The sequence below is a fragment of the Oncorhynchus masou genome, chromosome 9 (assembly GCF_036934945.1).
Source record: "Oncorhynchus masou masou isolate Uvic2021 chromosome 9, UVic_Omas_1.1, whole genome shotgun sequence".
Taxonomy (NCBI): domain Eukaryota; kingdom Metazoa; phylum Chordata; class Actinopteri; order Salmoniformes; family Salmonidae; genus Oncorhynchus; species Oncorhynchus masou.
The window spans coordinates 51,570,182-51,588,826 of NC_088220.1; the positions used below are offsets into that span (position 1 = coordinate 51,570,182).

General features: G+C 43.4%; 2 protein-coding genes and 1 long non-coding RNA gene across 4 annotated transcripts; 1 reads left to right on the forward strand and 2 right to left on the reverse strand.

Annotated features, from left to right (window-relative positions):
- Positions 1-1,208: 1,208 nt before the first annotated feature.
- Positions 1,209-9,857, reverse strand: LOC135546140 (potassium channel subfamily K member 6-like). The gene is made up of 3 exons (XM_064974322.1): positions 9,122-9,857; positions 4,863-5,258; positions 1,209-2,846 (listed from the first exon to the last, which is right to left on the reverse strand). Exons 1-3 carry the CDS (start codon positions 9,435-9,437, stop codon positions 2,614-2,616), a joined length of 945 nt encoding a protein of 314 aa, XP_064830394.1. The 5' UTR covers positions 9,438-9,857; the 3' UTR covers positions 1,209-2,613.
- On the forward strand, positions 9,674-13,246 carry LOC135546141 (uncharacterized). Its single transcript, XR_010456548.1, has 3 exons — positions 9,674-9,749; positions 12,165-12,249; positions 13,158-13,246. It is a non-coding gene; the product is annotated as an uncharacterized LOC135546141 (long non-coding RNA).
- Positions 11,679-18,434, reverse strand: si:ch211-14c7.2 (uncharacterized). Of its 2 annotated transcripts, XM_064974320.1 has the most exons (6): positions 17,822-18,434; positions 14,732-17,179; positions 13,433-13,584; positions 13,142-13,266; positions 12,575-12,689; positions 11,679-12,241 (listed from the first exon to the last, which is right to left on the reverse strand). In XM_064974320.1, exons 2-6 carry the CDS (start codon positions 16,929-16,931, stop codon positions 12,116-12,118), a joined length of 2,718 nt encoding a protein of 905 aa, XP_064830392.1. In that variant the 5' UTR covers positions 16,932-17,179; positions 17,822-18,434; the 3' UTR covers positions 11,679-12,115. The 2 variants fall into 2 exon arrangements, with proteins under 2 accessions (XP_064830392.1, XP_064830393.1); XM_064974321.1 differs by lacking the exons at positions 11,679-12,241; positions 12,575-12,689 and adding an exon at positions 12,707-12,937.
- Between the last annotated feature and the right edge of the window lie 211 nt (positions 18,435-18,645).

Below are 18,645 nucleotides of genomic sequence, written 5' to 3' on the forward strand. Positions count from 1 at the left end.
TTAGACACTCACTCCTCTCATTCACCCTTAACCCATAAGTCCAAGGCCAAAATCAGTATTTTTTTCCCCACTACTTTCAATGATCTGCTTTACAGTCCTCTTATGAGCCTCACATATGTAAGTGTTACCTTTCATGTCAACCAGTACAAGAAACATTTTAATACAAAGTTGCCTTCATGGCTCTATTTTACATACAGTGCATTCGGAAAGTTCAGACCCCTTGACTACTCCCACATTTTCTTACATTACAGCCTTATTCTTAAATAAGTCTGTCCTAAAGCCACTCCACTCCCACTTGTACCGAAGCGACTCCTGCGTTGTCTTGGCTGTAGGCTTAGGGTCGTTGTCCTGTTGGAAGGTGAACCTTTGCCCCAGTCTGAGGTGCTGAGCGCTCTGGAGCAGGTTTTCATCAAGGATCTCTCTATACTATGCTCTGTTCCTCTTTCCCCTCAATCATGACTAGTCTCCCAGTCACTGCCGCTGAAAAACATCCACACAGCATGCTGCCACCACCATGCTTCACCGTAGGGATGGTACCAGGTTTCCTCCAGACGTGATGCTTGGCATTCAGGCCAAAGAGCTCAATCTTGGTTTTATCAGATAAGAGCATCTTTTTTCTTATGGTCAGAGTCCTTTAGGTGCCTTTTGGAAAACTCGAAGCGGGCTGTCATGTGCCTTTTCCTGTGCAGTTGCTTCTATCTGGCCACTCTACCATAACGGCCTGATTGGTGGAGTGCTGCAGGGATGGTTGTTCTTCTGGAAGGTTCTCCCATCGCCATCCAAGGAAGTCTGGAGCTCTGTCAGAGTGACCATTGGGTTCTTGGTCACCTCCCTGACCAAGGCCCTTTTCACCCAATTGCTCAGTTTTGCTGGGCGGCCAGCTCTATGAAGAGTCTTAGTGGTTTCAAACTTCTTCCATTTTAGAATGATGGAGGCCACTGTGTTCTTGGGGACCTTCAATGCTGCAGACATTTTTTGGTACCCTTCCCCAGATCTGTGCCGACACAAGCCCGTCTCCGAGCTTTACGGACAATTCCTTCGATCTCATGGCTTGGTTTTTGCTTTGACATGCACTGTCAACTGTGGGACCTTATATAGACAGGTGTGCCTTTCCAAATCATGTCCAATCAATTGAATTCACCACAGGTGGACTCCAATCAAGTTGTTGAAACATCAAGGGTAATCAATGAAAACAGGATGCACCGGAGTGAAATAAGGTATTTTTGTTTTTTTATTTGAATACATTTGCACAAATTTCTAAACCTGTTTTCGCTTGGTCATTGTGGGGTATTGTGTGTAGATTCATGAGGAAAGGGGAAGGGGTCTGAATACTTTCCAAATGCCCTGTATGTTCAGGTCATGTGGAGATATTACAGATAACAGTCCCAAACTGTAATGAAAATGCCACAATCTCCCCATTTATGTCTGCTGGGAAACATGAGTTTGGGCCCTCCAACATTAGTCCACTGGTTTAATGAACTGGACAATTACGTTCCCTGAGTAATATCAAATAAGGATTCAGGAATGTGGTGTGTTGTCCACTATTAATGAAGCATGACACATGATATACACGAGACGAGTGAATTTAGTTATTACATTGTGTTATTACACTGGTTAAAATTATTACATTCATTAAAAAACGCGACCCACTTCAATTTGTAATAATCAACACAATGTAATAATTATTACATTATGCACAAACATTTAGCAATTTTACATTATCAGCATTTATAACAAATGCAAGAGTTATTACATTAGCAGTCATTACATTATTGGCAGATATTACATTGTCATTTGCTACTACGTACATTGACAAACTTCCTACATGCTAATCCTGAACAATCTGTCACATAGCTTTCACAATGACACTTCCTAACATTGAATAAATGACAACTACACATCAGAACACATATACTTGGTTTTTATTTTCAATCCTTTCGTTCCCTAAATTTGCTATCCTTCAGATGATATCCTTGTCTTTTTTTATATTTTTTAAACACATGACCATGTCACACCACTGGCAAAAACAAAGCCGGGAAAAGCCCACGCTAGTCCTAGGAATATTATCCATCATATGACTCAAGACAAAGTCTCAAGCAATGGCTTTTTCACATAGTTACTAGGGAGGGGCAACAAACTCCTTCAAAAGATGGCCACTATAACAAGTTTGTTTAGTTTTGAAATATCAGATATTTCTGTATGACTTACTTTGATCAACCCTGACCTAAAAACCACAAAAGGGTACATGAAAATATTAGTATATGATACTTAAATATTTTTTGGCCTGAAACCAAAAAAAAGTGATAAATAATCAGAATCAGTCCCAACCAGAAGTGTTTTCTGTAGGTTATGGAATAACAACCCTCGCCAAGTGTCAACTGGGTGCACTGGTGCAGCTGTAGAGTTTTTGTTTCTCTTTGGTTTAGTTGCACTGTCGTAGCAGGAAGGTCTGACCTGACCCATGAGTTGCCTCACAGTGGTAAAGATAGTCTTTGGTGCCTATATAGTGTCAGGTTTTAAACTCATCCCTGTGTTGCTGTAAAACAGTGACTGCAGTTTAAACTGTTTGACCTGACTGATGTAAAGGAGAACGGGCCAGTTTGGAGTGAGTCCTTATCGGTTGATGGTGTTATAGGAGGTCTGGGAGGCCGGATCCAGGGGCTTGGCCGAGTCCTCCGCCTCATGCTGGTCCTCGTGGCCGGCCTCAATGATGGGCTCCTTGTCCTCCTCTATATCCTCGTCACAGTGGGGGAGCTGGAAGAAAGAAGTCAGGCCATGCAGGTCGGCCATCCGGTGGAAGGCACGCAGGACCAGGTACATCATCATCAGCCCTACAAACAGGTACACTGCAGAGGACAGAGACCACAACATTAATTCAACATTAGCAAGTATACGCTGTGGGAAGAAGCATTATACATGGACAGTCACTTGTCTCACAAAGCACAAATTCACCACACTGGTGTGCTCGAGATGTATTCCTGCTGGACAAGAAGAAAACCACAAGGGGGCCGTCTTCAGACTTCTACAACAGGCTTCCTCACGATACAGTTATGCTTATGCCATATCATGGTTCATTTGTTTCAACAGTTGTTTCACTGAAGCTCAGTAAGCAGAGTAGACTTACACCTCCCTTGTGACTTAAATTCTGTCATGCCATGTGAGGTATTTTGAGACAGGAAAGTATATTACGACATGGGCAAAACAACCTATTTTCCCAGTAGTTGAAACTTTAATGATAATTACATCCACAATTTTAGCAATTGTCTGAGCATTTTTTTATTTTACCTTTATTTTACTAGGCAAGTCAGTTAAGAACAAATTCTTATTTTCAATGACGGCCTCGGAACAGTGGGTTAACTGCCTGTTCAGGGGCAGAACGACAGATTTGTACCTTGTCAGCTCGGGGATTCAAACTTGCAACCTTTCGGTTACTAGTCCAACGCTCTAACCACTAGGCTACCCTGCCGCATGGTGCTGGACCATATGACATAAAAAGAAGAAAAAAGAGTAATGAACAAGCTTTAAATAAAAGTTCAAATCCAGGTCATGTGACATGATCAACCAAAACACAGGGCCCTAAAACAAGGTTTTGAGACAATGCCACAGAGTACAACAAACACCACTTGGCTCTAAAACAGTGAGGTTATTTTGAGAGAGAATTTAAAAAAGGGTAATTCCAGTAATTCAATTATACCATAACTCTGACAAATGTCATGAGACAATATGAAATCCTTCCAAGTACAAGTTGGGTAGATGGTATGGTATCCTTGACTCCCTACTGCAACATGCCCTTAAGATGAGAGCAATTTCACCACACATTGCACTCTTCCCAAAACAAGAAGCCCAATTCAAATTCACCCATCCAGTATACCAACCAAATCACAGACATTGTGAGATACATGGAGGGGGCAGTGGAGCAACACTTTAGTTTCCTCCTGAAAACCACAAGGGGGCGTCCTCAGACTTCTACAAATGTACTCAAACGATAAACCGTACTGCATATTTTCAGTATCAGAATTACATGTCTAGGGTCAGTATCAGAATTACATGTCTAGGGTCAATACAGGGATAAGGAATGCAGCAATTTTCTTTCATCGGCTGAACCATGTTAAAATCGGGAGACTCATGCAAGTCTCAGCATTCTGACTAATATCTCCTGACATTTGGCCCACAAATGTTGGCTCAGGACATTGAGCACAATGAAGGGCAGAGGTGTCCTGTCCACTCATCTTCAAATTATGAGTATTTCAAATATATCTTACATAAGCACATTTAAAAACTAAAACAAAACAGCATTTACTAGTTCTTAAAATTGCTTCCTTGGACGTTATAGATCCTTTTGACCGGAGTGCACTACTTGAGAGGAGGAGGAGCACTCAGGAAGCGCCAGTTCTCACATCCAAGGTGTGAAAGTTCCTGCGGTTTCACAGAGACACAACACCATATTCCACCAGAGGGCCTAGCTATCTCAGTGCTGGACAAGATGTCACATTCTGGCTTCTCTAATGTGAGGTGGTGTTGGGGCCGAGCGTCTCCCACTTCACTCAAGTGTCTGCACACGCTCAAAATTGTCAAGTCCACTTATTCCTATGCACATCCCTCTTGTTTAAAACATTGATGCAAACTCCACCCAATCGTTCAGTCACTGTTCACACTGTTATTTCCTTGTTTTCTATTCAAAAAGGGGAAAAATAATTCTAACTCGAAATCATGAACACCAATATTTAAGTTGAGTGGGTAATGACTATCACGGAATTTATATGACATTAGTCTGAGCTGTGTCATGAGCCATGTCAGGGTGCCTTGCCCTGTTATCAAATGCACTCAGACTAGTAACACACTCAGACTAGTTCATGACTCACCCATCACAGAGATCTTGTACAGCGACCTGAAACTCTGTCCGGGCTTCTCGCCGGGCACGTAGTCGCCCAGGCCGATGGTACACAGCGTGATGAAGCAGAAGTATATGGCGTCCAAGAAGGACCAGGTGTCCTCGATGTAGCTGAACACCACGGCGGGTACCACAAAGAAGCCCAGCACCACCACCAGCAGCAGGATGGCGAAGTGGACGGCAGTGGCGGTGAGAGGTTCCAGGCCGATCTTCTGGCGGCACATGCTGATGGGTCCGTAAGTCACCAGGTGCATGAGCCTCTGGACGCAGGCGGTGAGCACCAGCATGGTGAAGGGCACTCCCAGCAGGGCATAGAAGATGGAGAAGGCTTTGCCCGTGTCCGACAGGGGTGTAGTGTGCCCATATCCTGGGGAGGGTGGAGAGAAAGTATGAGAGAAAAAGAGACAGAGCGCAAGTTTATAGAGCTAAGAAATTATTAGGATCCCATACAAGCAAACACAGTACAATAGCAGATAACATGCTGTTGCCAGAGAGGTTAGTGTACTCGCCCTTTAGAAAAATTAAAGTTATGATGGGAACAAGTCGGTTATCATTGAACAAAATGAAAGTCAAAACAATCCACTGTAACTAGGACACTCAGGAACATTCAATGTTGTCTTGGTAAGCAAATCCAGTCTATATTTTGACTTGTTTTAGATTATTGTCCTGCTGAAAGGTGACTGAACCAGGTTTTCCTCTAAGATTTTGCATGTGCTTAGCTATTCCGTTTCTTTCTATTATAAAAAATAACTCCCTTGTTCTTGCAGATGACAAGCATACCCATAACATGATGCAGCCACCACCATGTTTGAATGTATGAAGAGTAGTATAAGTCATGTGTTGTGTTGGATTTGCCCCAAACATAACGCTTCGTATTTAGGGCAAAAAGTTCATTACTTTGCCACATTCTTTGCACTATTAATTGCAAACAGGATGCATGTTTTACAATATTTTAATTCTGAAAAGGAGTCCTTCTTTCACTCTTAATTAGGTTAGTATTGTAGAGTAACTACAATGTTGTTGACCCATCCTCAGTTATCTCCTATTACAGTCATTAAACTCTGTTTTAAAATCACCATTGGCCTCATGGTGAAATCCCTGAGCGGTTTCCTGCCTCTCCGGCGTATTGATACACCATCCAAAGTGTAATTCATAACTGCACCATACTCAAAAGGATATTCAAAGTCTGTTTGTTTTTTTACCCATCTACCATTAGGTGTCCTTATTAGTTCTCCTGGCATCCGCCAAACTCAGATTTGTCCGTCAGATTGCCAGATTGTGAAGAGTTATTCATCACTCCAGAGAATGCATTTCCACTGCTCCTGAGTCCAATGGCGAGCTTTACACGACTCCAGCCGAGGCGTGATATTGCGCAGCATCATCTTTGGCTTGCGTGCGGCTGCTCGGCCATGGAGACCCATTACATGAAGCTCCCGACCAACAGTCCATTTCGGTGGCTAGCTAGTAAAAGTGTCAGCTGAGGTTAACGCTTCACAAGCGAAGGCCAAATCTACAGCCAAACAACGTTTCTTGCCTGACAGACTAGCTAGCAACCTATAGCAAGCAGCTTGGGCCATATGAAATACATCAGTAAAAACAAGACAAAATAACCAGATAGTTAGCTGACTATATACAGCTAAACACTGCAACTATGAGACAGAGAGTAATCATTCCAGCTCCTCCGATGATGAGCCCTTGGTTGGTACAGGCGAGCACATGACAGGATTTGCTAATCTGAGAGCTATACCCCAAATTTCTCAGCATCCAACATCAAACATATCTGCTGTTGTCTCATTTCTTTCACCTCGACATCGCGGGTCTGAATCCGTATCCAACCAACATAGATACAGGCTCTTATACAGTGAAAAGTCGTGGACACATTGGCACCGTCATTTTGAGTAATTAAGTGATTTTTTTCTGTTAAAAGTCAAAATGACAGCATAACCTGTTTCTGGTTGATGACAACAGCCACGCAAATAAGACAACAGGTTGTTAGAAAGTTAATTATGCGATATCGATGCAGATATTGTTTGAAAAACAAGGCTGTTTGCAGCCGCTATAGTATTTATTTTTTTAAAGGCAGTTGACGACCGCTGTGGGCTCTAAAGGGCCAACCAACAATGTAAACATTTGCCTTGCATAATCCCCTAGACGCAGTCGCACCGTTAAAAACAAACTAAATTGTCACAAGAAACTAGCTCCCTGGTATACAGAAAATATGAAAGGAAAGAAAATGGCGCTCCACTAAATTGGAAGTCTTCCAACTAGCTAGGAAAGTACCGTGCAATATCGAAAATCCCTCACTGCTGCTCAATCACCCTATTTTCGATACGGTTGGAAAGCTAACTAAAGAGCAGCATTCCTTCCCCAAGTGAGGATTGCCTTCACTTCAGCAGTGATGAATTCATGAACTTCTTAGAGGAAAACATCCTGATCATTAGAAAACAAATTAGACTCCTCTTTGTATTTGCGTATTTCTCCAAAACTCAGTTGTCCCGAGTCTGCACAGAAGAGCCAGAACCTCAGATCAATTTAATCCTGTGTCATTTTGACACATTCACAAAAATAGCCATGGCCTCTAAACCTTATTCCAACTAAACTACTGAAAGAGCTACTTCCTGTGCTTGGCCCTCCTATGTTGAACATAATAAAACAGCTCCCTAGCCTCCAGATGTATACCAAGCTCACTAAAAAAGTGGCAGTAATAATGCCTCTCCTGAAAAAGCCAAACCTTTAACCCCAAAGAATATATGTAAAAAAATAAATCTGACTTTATCAAATCTCTCATTCCTCTAAAAATGTTTTGAAAAATGTGTTGCTCGGCAACTAACTGCCTTCCTGAAGACATAATTCATACAAAACCATCCAGTCTGGTTTTAGAAACCATTATAGTACTGAAACTGCTCTCGTGAAGGTGGTAAATGACCTTCTAATGGCCACAGACCATTAGAAGGCTCTGTGTCTGTCCTTGTGCACCAAGACCTTTATGCTGCTTTTGACACCATTGATCACCACATTCTTTTGGAAAGATTTGAAACCCTAATTGGTCTACATGGACAGGTTCTTGCCTGGTTTAGATCTTATCTGTAGGAATGACATCAGTTTGTCTCTGGATGGTTTGTCCACTGGCAAATCAATGGTAGGTTTTGGTGTTCCTCAAGGTTCCATTCTATGACCACTACTGTTTTCACTACACACAGAGAGTATATCAAGCATTAGGAACACATTCCTAATATTGAGTTGCACCCCAACCCCTTGCCCTCAGAACAGCCTCAATCTGTCAGGAATGGACTCTACAAGGTGTCAAGTGTTTCACAGGGATGCTGGCCCATGTTGACTCCAATGCTTCCCACAGCTGTGTCAAATTGGCTGGATGTCCTTTTGGTGGTGGACCATTCCATTCTTGATACACAGGAAACCTGAGTGCAAAAAACCCAGCAGCGTTGCAGTTCTTGACACAAACCGGTGCGCCTAGCACCTACCACCATACCCAGTTCAAAGGCACTTAAATCTGAACACATATTGAGAGGCTGCAGTTGCTCATGGGTCTGCTTACCAACATTTTCTTTATTTTAGAGTTAATTTCCTGCAATTATACACATTTAGTCATTGCATGAAGTTAAATGTTTGCAGTTTTTAATGATATCTGAGTGAGAATAACTTAGAAAACCAATGGGGGCCTCACTAGGTAATTCAACCATGATAACAATATTAGATAGCTGGCCGCTAAACTAAGTTAGGAATCTAAAAAAAATGTTAGCTGACATGGGCTAATTGACTGACTATCAGTGATTGACAGAGTAAAACTCCTGATTTCGAAATTGCACCTTGTGCAGTCAGTCTACTAATCTAGATTGCAATGGTAAATTGAGACCCTGACTGAGTCAGTGGAAATGGATCTGAGGGCTTTCAAAAGGAGGACCACCAGTTACCCATCCCTGCTTTAACGCCTTTAAAGCACTGATATTGGGGCATTTACCTGAAAAATCACATGGGCCCATTGATGCGTGGCATGTTTTGGTCACTAAGTACAAAACAAAATGCCCAGCTACAAATGTAATTGTAATCTGTAACCAATCAGTGTTTGCTTGAGTATCTTGCAATATTAGCACTTAAATTGTTTAGAAATGTCTATATGGATTCGTCTTACACAAACCAGCCGAAACAAAACGAAAACGATGTAGGCCTAACAAAGACAAGTGACGTTAACGTTATAGGCTATTTACTTACCGACTGTCGTTACTAAAGTGTTGGCGAAGAACAAAGAGGAAGCCAAGTCCCAATTAGAACTCGCGGAAGAATTCGGAAGGATAGAAATTCCATACTTATTGGCTTGTAAAACTCTCTCCAAAAAGTTTTCAAGTGATGTTGCATTGACACAACTTTGGTTGAGAAACTCTTCTTTCAGGACTTGTATGTCTCTTTTAAGTTTGTCCTCCACCGGCCGTTCGATGGTGGAGAAAACGAACGCTCCAAACAACAGATAAGCAACATAGAACAGTATAAAACCTGTAAGCAGTATCCAAGATTTGTACCACGAAGACATTTCCTCTATATTTCTGCTTTCAATGTCATCCGCCAAACTGTGACTTTGTAGCCTACTTCCCTGACTCCGTCTACTCAAGTTTAAAGTGTCGGCAGTCCTCCACCCCACTGTTACAATTTTGACAAGGATGTGTTCAAACGCCTAGAACTCTGCAAATAAACATGTTGAGAATACACTGCTCCCTACTGTTCCTCATGATAACAGCATGTTCGTAGTCTTTTACGTTCTATTTCTATCTGCAATCATGTGGATGTTTCAATCACCTGAATAAACCCCAGAAAATAGTCCAAGAGCTGAACCAGAAACAGTTAGGTGAGCTACAACACATTTCCTTTTCATTACCCTTTTCTCTTTGGTGTTTACAAGACTGGATAAGGAAAATATAGAGGAAAGGCTCAAACAATCCCTAGGTGAAACTATAGACTAAATGATCCAGTCAGTCTCAGATCTGTGAAGACCTATGGGGCGGGCCAAAATGGAACTAGAGTGTACTGCCTCGCTCTCCTAGTTTCATATGTCCATAATGGCTTCATATAGTTGTTATTGCAGACAGAGATTGCTTCGCCTTGAGCTTTTACTTTTACGTAAAACTAATACACGTGATTAGGGGAGCCATCGTATCACATGCTGCAACTGAAGAAAATAGCAACACCAGGATATGTTTTTCTTCTTGCCAACCATGCACTGAACTATACCAGGGCAATGTGCACAGTGGCGCATTATGCAAACAAACTGTTGACTTTATTTCATAGCTTGCCAAAAGGTAATCTAAGGCCACTTGCATATTTTCACTTTAGCACAAACAATGCCACAATATCTGGTGAAAATAGATCATCTGACTCAGCAACTTCCTATTAACCAATTCAGCACGACTAACAGCCCCAGATTACCGCATTTGGTGCCCCGGGGCACCTACGTTTTTTTTTTAGGAAAACAGCGAACTTCCTGCATTTCAACACAAACAACTGTTTTATAATGCTATTCTACATTTCATCATGAGCCTGAGAGGTACTTTTGCAGTATTAAAGCTATTTTCCTGTTTTTCTACATATTGTGCCATGGGAAAAAGAGAAGAATGTGCTGTTTTACAGCTCATCTCGTGCTATTCTTCACATTTTGCCAAGAAGCTGAGGGAAAATTGTGTAGTTTTAAAGCAAATTTCCTGGAGGTCATGGGCCCCAGGTCACCTGTCCTGCGTGACTGATCGGTGATCAGGCCCTGGCCACAGACCAAAATCTTGTACATGACCTCTTTTTGGGCCCCTTACCTGTCATCATCATACATGAGAGACGTCACAAATTTGCCATTCTGGTAGGGCGCATTCTTGGCCACAAGGTTAAAGTGGGTAATGAACTGAGAATAGCATTGCTCTGTCCGTTTTCCTCATTAGCAGTCTTAGGTAATGACTTGAAGGCTTTGCACAGTCTTGCCAGTGGTTACAGCTGATTGTGTGCTAATTCAAAGTATATGTCACTTGTAAGTGTTGATTTACCGGTGTGGTTGCCTTTTGACCCATGAAACCTTTTTTGTAGCGCCGTAGACCATTCTAATTGACTGACATGTGTAGCCCGTAGAGTACTATTTTCTCCCCTTTTGTTGTTTGCTGTTTTGGTTTATAGTGAGTATTGCATCAAACACCCAAATAAGATGACTGTTTAGGTACTTCAAAAACAATACAGTATATCATAACATTAGCAAAAGCTTTTGAGGATGGAAAACAGTAATCAACGTATCATTTTATTACATCAATTAACAAGTTGACTATCTATTTTTATCAATCTGAACAACTCAGAAAATCTGTATTTTTCTTGAGGAATACATATTATGTACAAATGACAAACATTCACTACATTTTCTGTAGGCCTACTGAGTTGCCCTGGGTTACCCACAAACAACAATCAAGAGAGAAACAAATAGAATCTAAATAGGACTTGACTGCTTTTTGTGATCTAAAACAAACGTGTACTGGTAAAATAACACATTTTCTCTTTGCCAGCACAAAACAACTGTATTCTGACAGCCAGAAACACCCCAATTTAAAGGATATAATTTCAGAAAACATGGTCATTATTTACTATGATAATAAGAAAAGGAGCTGTGATCCATGTGAGCTCCAATGTTTGCTAAACCTACAGTATATTCTGCTCCAGAGTTGGTCACTGGCACGTTTGGGCCAGATCACGTGACAGGAGAGGATAGTGTGTGTTTTGTTGTTTGTGTCCATGTCAGTGTGTCTGTGAGAAAGAGGGTGGGAGTGAACAAAGGGGAGGGGGGGGGTATAGACATCCACTTCTCCGGGCAAACACTAATTATTTTAACATTTCCTATAGTCCATAAGAATAAGATTTATAAGAATGTTAAACATTTGCATGTATTTTAAAAATATCTGTGAGACAAAAATTACAATTAGTGCTTAATTTGATCAAATTTGTCACAGGTATGCATCGGTGATCTAACTCTAGCGAAGGCAAAGCAAAACAGGGCATTGTTAAGGATCACCATATAGTCAGGTTGTCCAGTCGGCCCAAGGAGAGCATCCTCCGAGTTCTGAATCTTGTGAAATGTTTAGTTATTTCTCCCCATGGAGATGAAGACTGTGTCCCATTAGTGGTTTGGCATGGACATGCATGAAAAAGGCTAAATGTGTTGTTGAAGGTCAGGGAAAGTGGACATTTTGGTTATTCCATGATGTTCTTGTTGACATACGATAAACGTCTCTTCCCACAGGCCTGTGCATGCTGACTGGACGAGGGGAGGCCAAGAGAGGGACTGTAGTTGGCTGCTCGGTGCCCAGTCATATTTTCCTGCAGAGGTGAATAAATGACAACTCTTCTAAATTGACATAAACTTTACATCAATTGTACATGAACTGTAGTCAGTTGTTATCTGAGTGCCAGTCCAGAGAACAGTCAAATGACTATGTCATACTATGATGCATGACCCCATTATACATGCTATGATTATAGGCACTTCAGTTTGGTTTAACATGCTGTAACATTTGTCATGGTGATAGAGCCTTATGTTAAAAAAATCTATAATAACATAAGATAAGGCTGTATCATTTCAGCCTCATAATATGAAACAGACTAGAGGCCTGTTATTACTTTTAACAGCCCATTACAGATGTAAATACTCACCGTGTTACACTGGCCCAAATGTAGTGACTGTAGAAGACGTTCACGGGAAACAGCATTTGCCCTCTTATATTTCAAGCCAAACATCTTGTTCAAGTCATGGAACCCATCGAGTAAGCTACAAGACAAACGCAGATATGCAAATTAATGGCAGAAGTAAGCGCGACAGTTATGAATAACACCGCAGCCTATTAAATAATTGTGAAACTGAATCTTTCACTAAACCAATACTGATTCAGTGCGTGAAATATTGTCTAATATGCAGCTTATCTCTGGTCATGGGTTCAAACAGTCGAGTAATTGTTCGGTGGTTGGTGACATTTCAGGCTATCTCCGGCGCTATCTTGAAGGTCATAATTTCTTCCACTAGATGGCAATATATAACAACTATGTCAGAACGTTCCTTATCGTTCCAATTTCATGAATTATAAAACTGTCTAGATTATGCTTCTAACTGATTTAAAATCCGAGCTGAAAGGAAATATAAGTAGGATTTTAGGATCAAACTTCCAAATCATTCCTTGAGCTGGATTTGAATAAAATATCATTATGGTTTCTTGACCCACTTACCCATGATCTTCTGCAGAGCTTTCATGATCCAAGATGCCTCTGAGGAGCTGGCTGAGTGTGGGAACAGCATCACGATCATACAGGGGAGTAGACAGTGATGGGAAGGCCTCCACAAACACTTTGTTCTGAAAGATGGAAATAATGAAAAATGAAGAACAAATGTGTATGTCTATCATTTCCAGTCAGTCCCATGGACCATGTACTCCTGGAGATTACAGGAATATGCAATAAATTGACTCCTTGTCTTTTGTAGTCACTTCGGAGGAAAGATGGAAATATTTAAAGGCCTACCACACTTTGCGTGGCAGAGAATCTGCCCCTTGTCTCCTCCACAGCATTTGTGGGCCACCACTGTTCTCTTGTGTCTTGCCCTTCTCCCGTTGTATCCTTTGGGAAGGCTGTCCAGGCATCCTCTGATTGTTGGAATGAGCTGTCTGTCCAACCTGAGGTCCAATGGGTAGACTCGTTGGTGATGGAATGGTTTTCAAGTGCAGCATGGAAGGCATCAGACATGAATCATTATGACACTAGCTAGATTCTATTGATTCTATATGATCTGTATGCCTTGCACTGAGTCGACCTCAAAGTGCAGGGACCTGGTGCATGCTCCAAACAGGCGGTTATTTTGCATGCTGTCCTCATTCAAATGGCCTGAATGGGCAACAAATAAAAGTTTGGTTTTTTTTGGTAGTTGACCTGTTTGTTTGTTTTTTTACCTTCTATAATCTGACAACTATTTTTGTAACTTTGATTTATACACTTGGTTAAAAGTCACTGCCATTGCAAGTGCCATTGCTTTAACTGACATATGACATAATCGTGACAACAACAATGACTAGACCTGTGTTATTACCATTAGACACTAATGATGGGGAGTTTTGTCTTTGCATGATGTTTGAGGTTACATGGGGATGGATGTTGGGATGGATGTCACCCTGCATGGTCTCTCCCAATCACGGCGGAGCTGCCTGCCTGGGTCTCTGTCTCTTTAAACATGGAACCCCATGTCCTGAGGCTCACATGCCTTTCATCCCAAAGCAGAGAGCACTAGCACTACCTTCACATGAGTATGGGAGAGGAGAGGGCCCTCAAGAATCCAGGTCAGACCAGAACTGATTATATATTTTATTTAACTAGGCAAGTTAGTTAAGAACAAATTCTTATTTACAATGGCGGCCTACCCCGGCCAAACCCGGACGACGCTGGGCCAGTTATGCGCCTCCCTATGTGACTCTCAATCACGGCCGGTTGTGACCAGGGTCTGTAGTGACGCCTCTAGCACTGAGACGCAGTGCCTTAGACCGCTGCGCCACTCGGGCATTTGGAGCAACGTGTCTACATGCCCTGGCTGCTGCATGGTGCAAACCACAACAAAGAGAGTTACCACTACTGTTCACATCAGAGCTCTTGTCTTTGTGGTTTTCAAAAGCCTTTTCATGTTCTGCTGTTACTGCTGCCTCTGTCCCATTTGCATAATCTAACTGGAGGATGTGATAGTCATAAGAAGTTTCTGTTATGTGTGTGTTGTGTCTGGATGTCTTTAAAAGAGCCCCTGTAACATTTCTGAGGTGCCGTAGGCTGGGGACTTACCAACACTCTCACTTTTCCCAGAAGGCACTAGGGGTGATGCAGTGAAGCTGTCGTCCCAGGGCAGCTGCTCCTCTGCCTGCATGAAAAGCCCAAAGTCATCCTCCCCCTCTGGCCCCCCATCCAGGAACCCCCTGTTGGAGGCCACCTTGCTCTCGTCCGGGCCCCTCTTCCACTCCTGCTCCCCTGGGCTCCGTAGCAGAGGCACCAGAGCCCCACCTCCAGCGTTTGTCTGCCCCCCATTCGGAGCAGGGAGGCCTGTTGCCATGGCTCTTGAGGAGGCCAGATTAGGTGGCGAGTGTGTGACAGAGGTAGCAGGGCCAGCAACAGCAGAGCCTTGTAAACGGGAATTAAACTGCCTAGTCCCTGCCTTCCTCCACCCTACTACGGCCTCTTCAGTTAGGTTAGCTGGTAAATCTGAAAAACACCTCGCTTCCATCCTACATGTCTCCTCGCACTCGTGTTCCTCCGTTGCCCAGTGAGGCCCTCGCTCAGTTCTCTGGGATATGATGTTTACCTTTACCAGCCTGGCCTCATCATCTGTGCTCCTGACCTCAGGCAGTATCTCTCCATGCTCCCCACAGAGCTCCCTAATTTCTGGTGCTGTTGACTGGATCCCCTCCTCCCCCTCTATCTCCTCTTCCTCACAGAGGCCATGTACAGATTCCTGTAAACCTTCTTTATCCACTGCCACAGGATCTTTTTCTTCTGGCTGACATTTCTCACAAAGCTTATTGTATTGACTATCTGATTTAGTTTCCTGATTTATCTGACCATAGCCAGTCTCATCAGGAGCAGTAGAAATGCTGCCCTCTACTGGTCTGGGTGGATGAGTGGAGCAGTCTTTGAGGCAGCTTCTCTCAGAGCAGCAGTGGCTCTCTGAGGTTTGACTATCGATCCACCTGTTGGGCAGCTTCCCCTCAGCTATCTCCCCGATTCCCCTTAGCCTCTCTGAATCACACTCTGCAGACTTGATATGATCCACAAACTCAATCACAGCACCCACCATGCCATCAAAGTCTTCCACATGACTCATGATACCACTGGCCACATCGTTGCCTCCAGTATGTATGTCTTTATCCCATAGTTTGTCCTGGAAGTGCTCCTCGTTGAGAGAAGTTTCAGGATGCAGCCCCTCCTGTGCGCGTGGGCTGTCTGGCTTTCCCCGGTCCCCGACGTCACTGCTGCAGTTTTCTGGGTCAGCATTGTCTGGAGGCAGGGAGGAGTCACAGGGCTTTGACCGGGTGAGACCTGTGCCATCCTGCACTTTCCCCTCCTCCTTAATCCCCTCCATACCGCAGCTCGACTGATCCTGCTCACATACAGAGGCAGCTCCCCTCTGACCCCCGCTGCTCCCCTGCCCTCCTCTCCGCCCGTGACACTGGGTGCAGGTCTTGGTCTGAGCGTGACTGCATTTGGGGCTTCTAGTACTCCCTCGGTCTTGTTTTCCACTCAGAGTGTCCTGACCAGTTTTGGGAAACTCCCCTTTGTCCCTGCTTTCCTGGCTCCCTTCCAGGGTATGCTCGCCAGCATTCTCCCTGTTCCGGAGTGTTCTCCCCTGGATGGAAACCACAGGCTTGCAGGATGTTCTCCACCTCTGGGCTGACCTCGATTTGACCTGGTATGACCCCAAGGCCCCTCCCATATCCTGCACCCCCATTTTCCCCACCATGGAGGAGTCCCTGACCCCTCCCACTTTATCCCTCAGCCAGCTGCCCACCAGCGTGGAGGGGGACTGAGGGACCAGACTTTGAGTGCAGGGCCTTGGACTGCCTGTGGAGTAGAGGCACCTTCCACCCTCCGTCTTGAGGAACAGACAGCTTGTCTGAGTCTGACCACCTCCCTCAGAGGCCTTCAACGTGGCCACAGTCACCAGTGCCCCCAGGCCTGTCTGTCTGGGGTTGGAGGCATAGTTGGAGTCCAGCGGTAGCCCCAGACCATAACCCAGCCTGCCCCACTGTCCCACTGGGTAGACATCTGCAGGCCTGCGGCACGTTCCCTGGGACCTGGGGGGAGGTGCTGCCCTCCTGCGGTTCTTGGAGCACGCAGCCCAGGCCCGAAGGCCCTTGACTAAGGGCATGTCCCCAAGCTCCAAGCGTCTGGCGAAGGACAGATTGCTTTTTTGGCACTTCTGCAGCACCTCCCTGGGGGAGCCAGACATCTCCAGGCATGGGTAGTTGTTGTTATTGTTCTGCTGGATCATTGTTGCAGCCTTCAGATGATTTAAGATAGTATTAAAAAAAATACTAGCCAATGTGCAATCTTCAAACGTCTATGTACCTTAACAAGGAGGCTTCAACGCACGAAGAATAGACACTCAAAAGTAATGACGCGCTGTGTATTTCTGAGTAATATTCAGTGACAGTGCTGTCAACAGTGTTCTCCATCCAGATACGCAGCTTCTATCAATGGGTGTCAGGCATGTAAACCAATTCAGTCTACCTAAACAACCTAGAGGAGAAACAAACATTGATCAGATATATCATTGAAAACATGATACAACACCTCATTTCATTTTGGAAAGGATGTTACTGTACAAAGACTCACATAATCAAATAAAGCTACGAATCAATATCTGCTAGAGCCCACGAGAGAGATTGAATGGCTGGCATTGTGTGAGAACCATGTATCGATCCTCTCACACAATCTTAACTACCCACTTTGATTGGTGTTTTGGGGCTCAATCAAATGTTAATTTGTTCGTATTTTATGTGCTTATGTTCATGTAAAATGTATAGTTATAGTGGACATTATCATGATATATTATGAAGTGGAGGTTCTTGACCAAACAAAAAAATGTAATTCATATAGGCCATGGTAAATAGGGTACAGTAGGCTGCTATATGGGTGATGCATGTATGATTAGCCCAGAAACAGTTGTAATAGACTATGCTGCGCAAACGGTAATTCCACATGCATCAATTGTTTCAAAGCCTACCAGTATGAATATTTAATAGGAAGGTGCCTGTTCAGACAATAAAATTATCATCAGGGTACCCAAAACAGTCACAATATTTTTCGATTTTAAAGGACGCTGTTAAATAGCAACCACAGTTCAATATTGTCATCATCGTCCTTGCTTGCTTCTCTTACCATTTCATACTCAGATTCTCCGAGCAAGACGTTGCCAGACATCTAATTGCTGTTGGATGTTGTCTGCTTGACGTTAACCTTCATTTCATAATTGTCGTATTTGACTCGCGTCTGTCTGTAGGATCATTTTATGCGTCTCCCACGAACACGACTCCATGAGCATCGACCGACGAGGGTTTATTTAGGCTACTATACATACATTTAAAAGGTGGAAAAGGTCCCATATACCTGCATCGAAGTCAAAAGGCTGCTTTAAAAATAAAATCATATTTTTCTGTGAGTCTCTTTGCTCATCTTTTCGAGCCAGTCAGCAGACGCATCCTTACCGCAGTAGCCTACAGTGCGTGCACCCAGCAACGAGAATGTCGGCGGCAAGCTACTTGCATCCCACTCACACGTAGCCTACGCAGCATCGCATCATCACTGTAGCCCACTATTGAGGTATTCCGCGTCTCGTTCTAGTCGGAACTAATGCAGTATCATGAATAACTACAACCAGTTAGAGCAAGTCGCAAAGTCGGAAATGTTAAACCAGTTAGCAAGTCGAAATGTCCGAGTTTCCTTGTTACGACTAGCACTTGAACGCGGCATAAAATCGAGTAGACACAATAGCGACACGTGATGATGGTTACGATTCCAGCCTAGACTAGACTTGAATATAATTGTACATAACCACGTGATATTGCATTAGGATGAATGCCTATGCATTAATAACTAATGTAAGCTCTGGAAATAGTGTGATTGTGGAGCATGCTTGTTATGGCACATAATATTCACTGGTGTAAAGTACTGAAGTAAAAATACTTTCAACTATTACTTAAGTA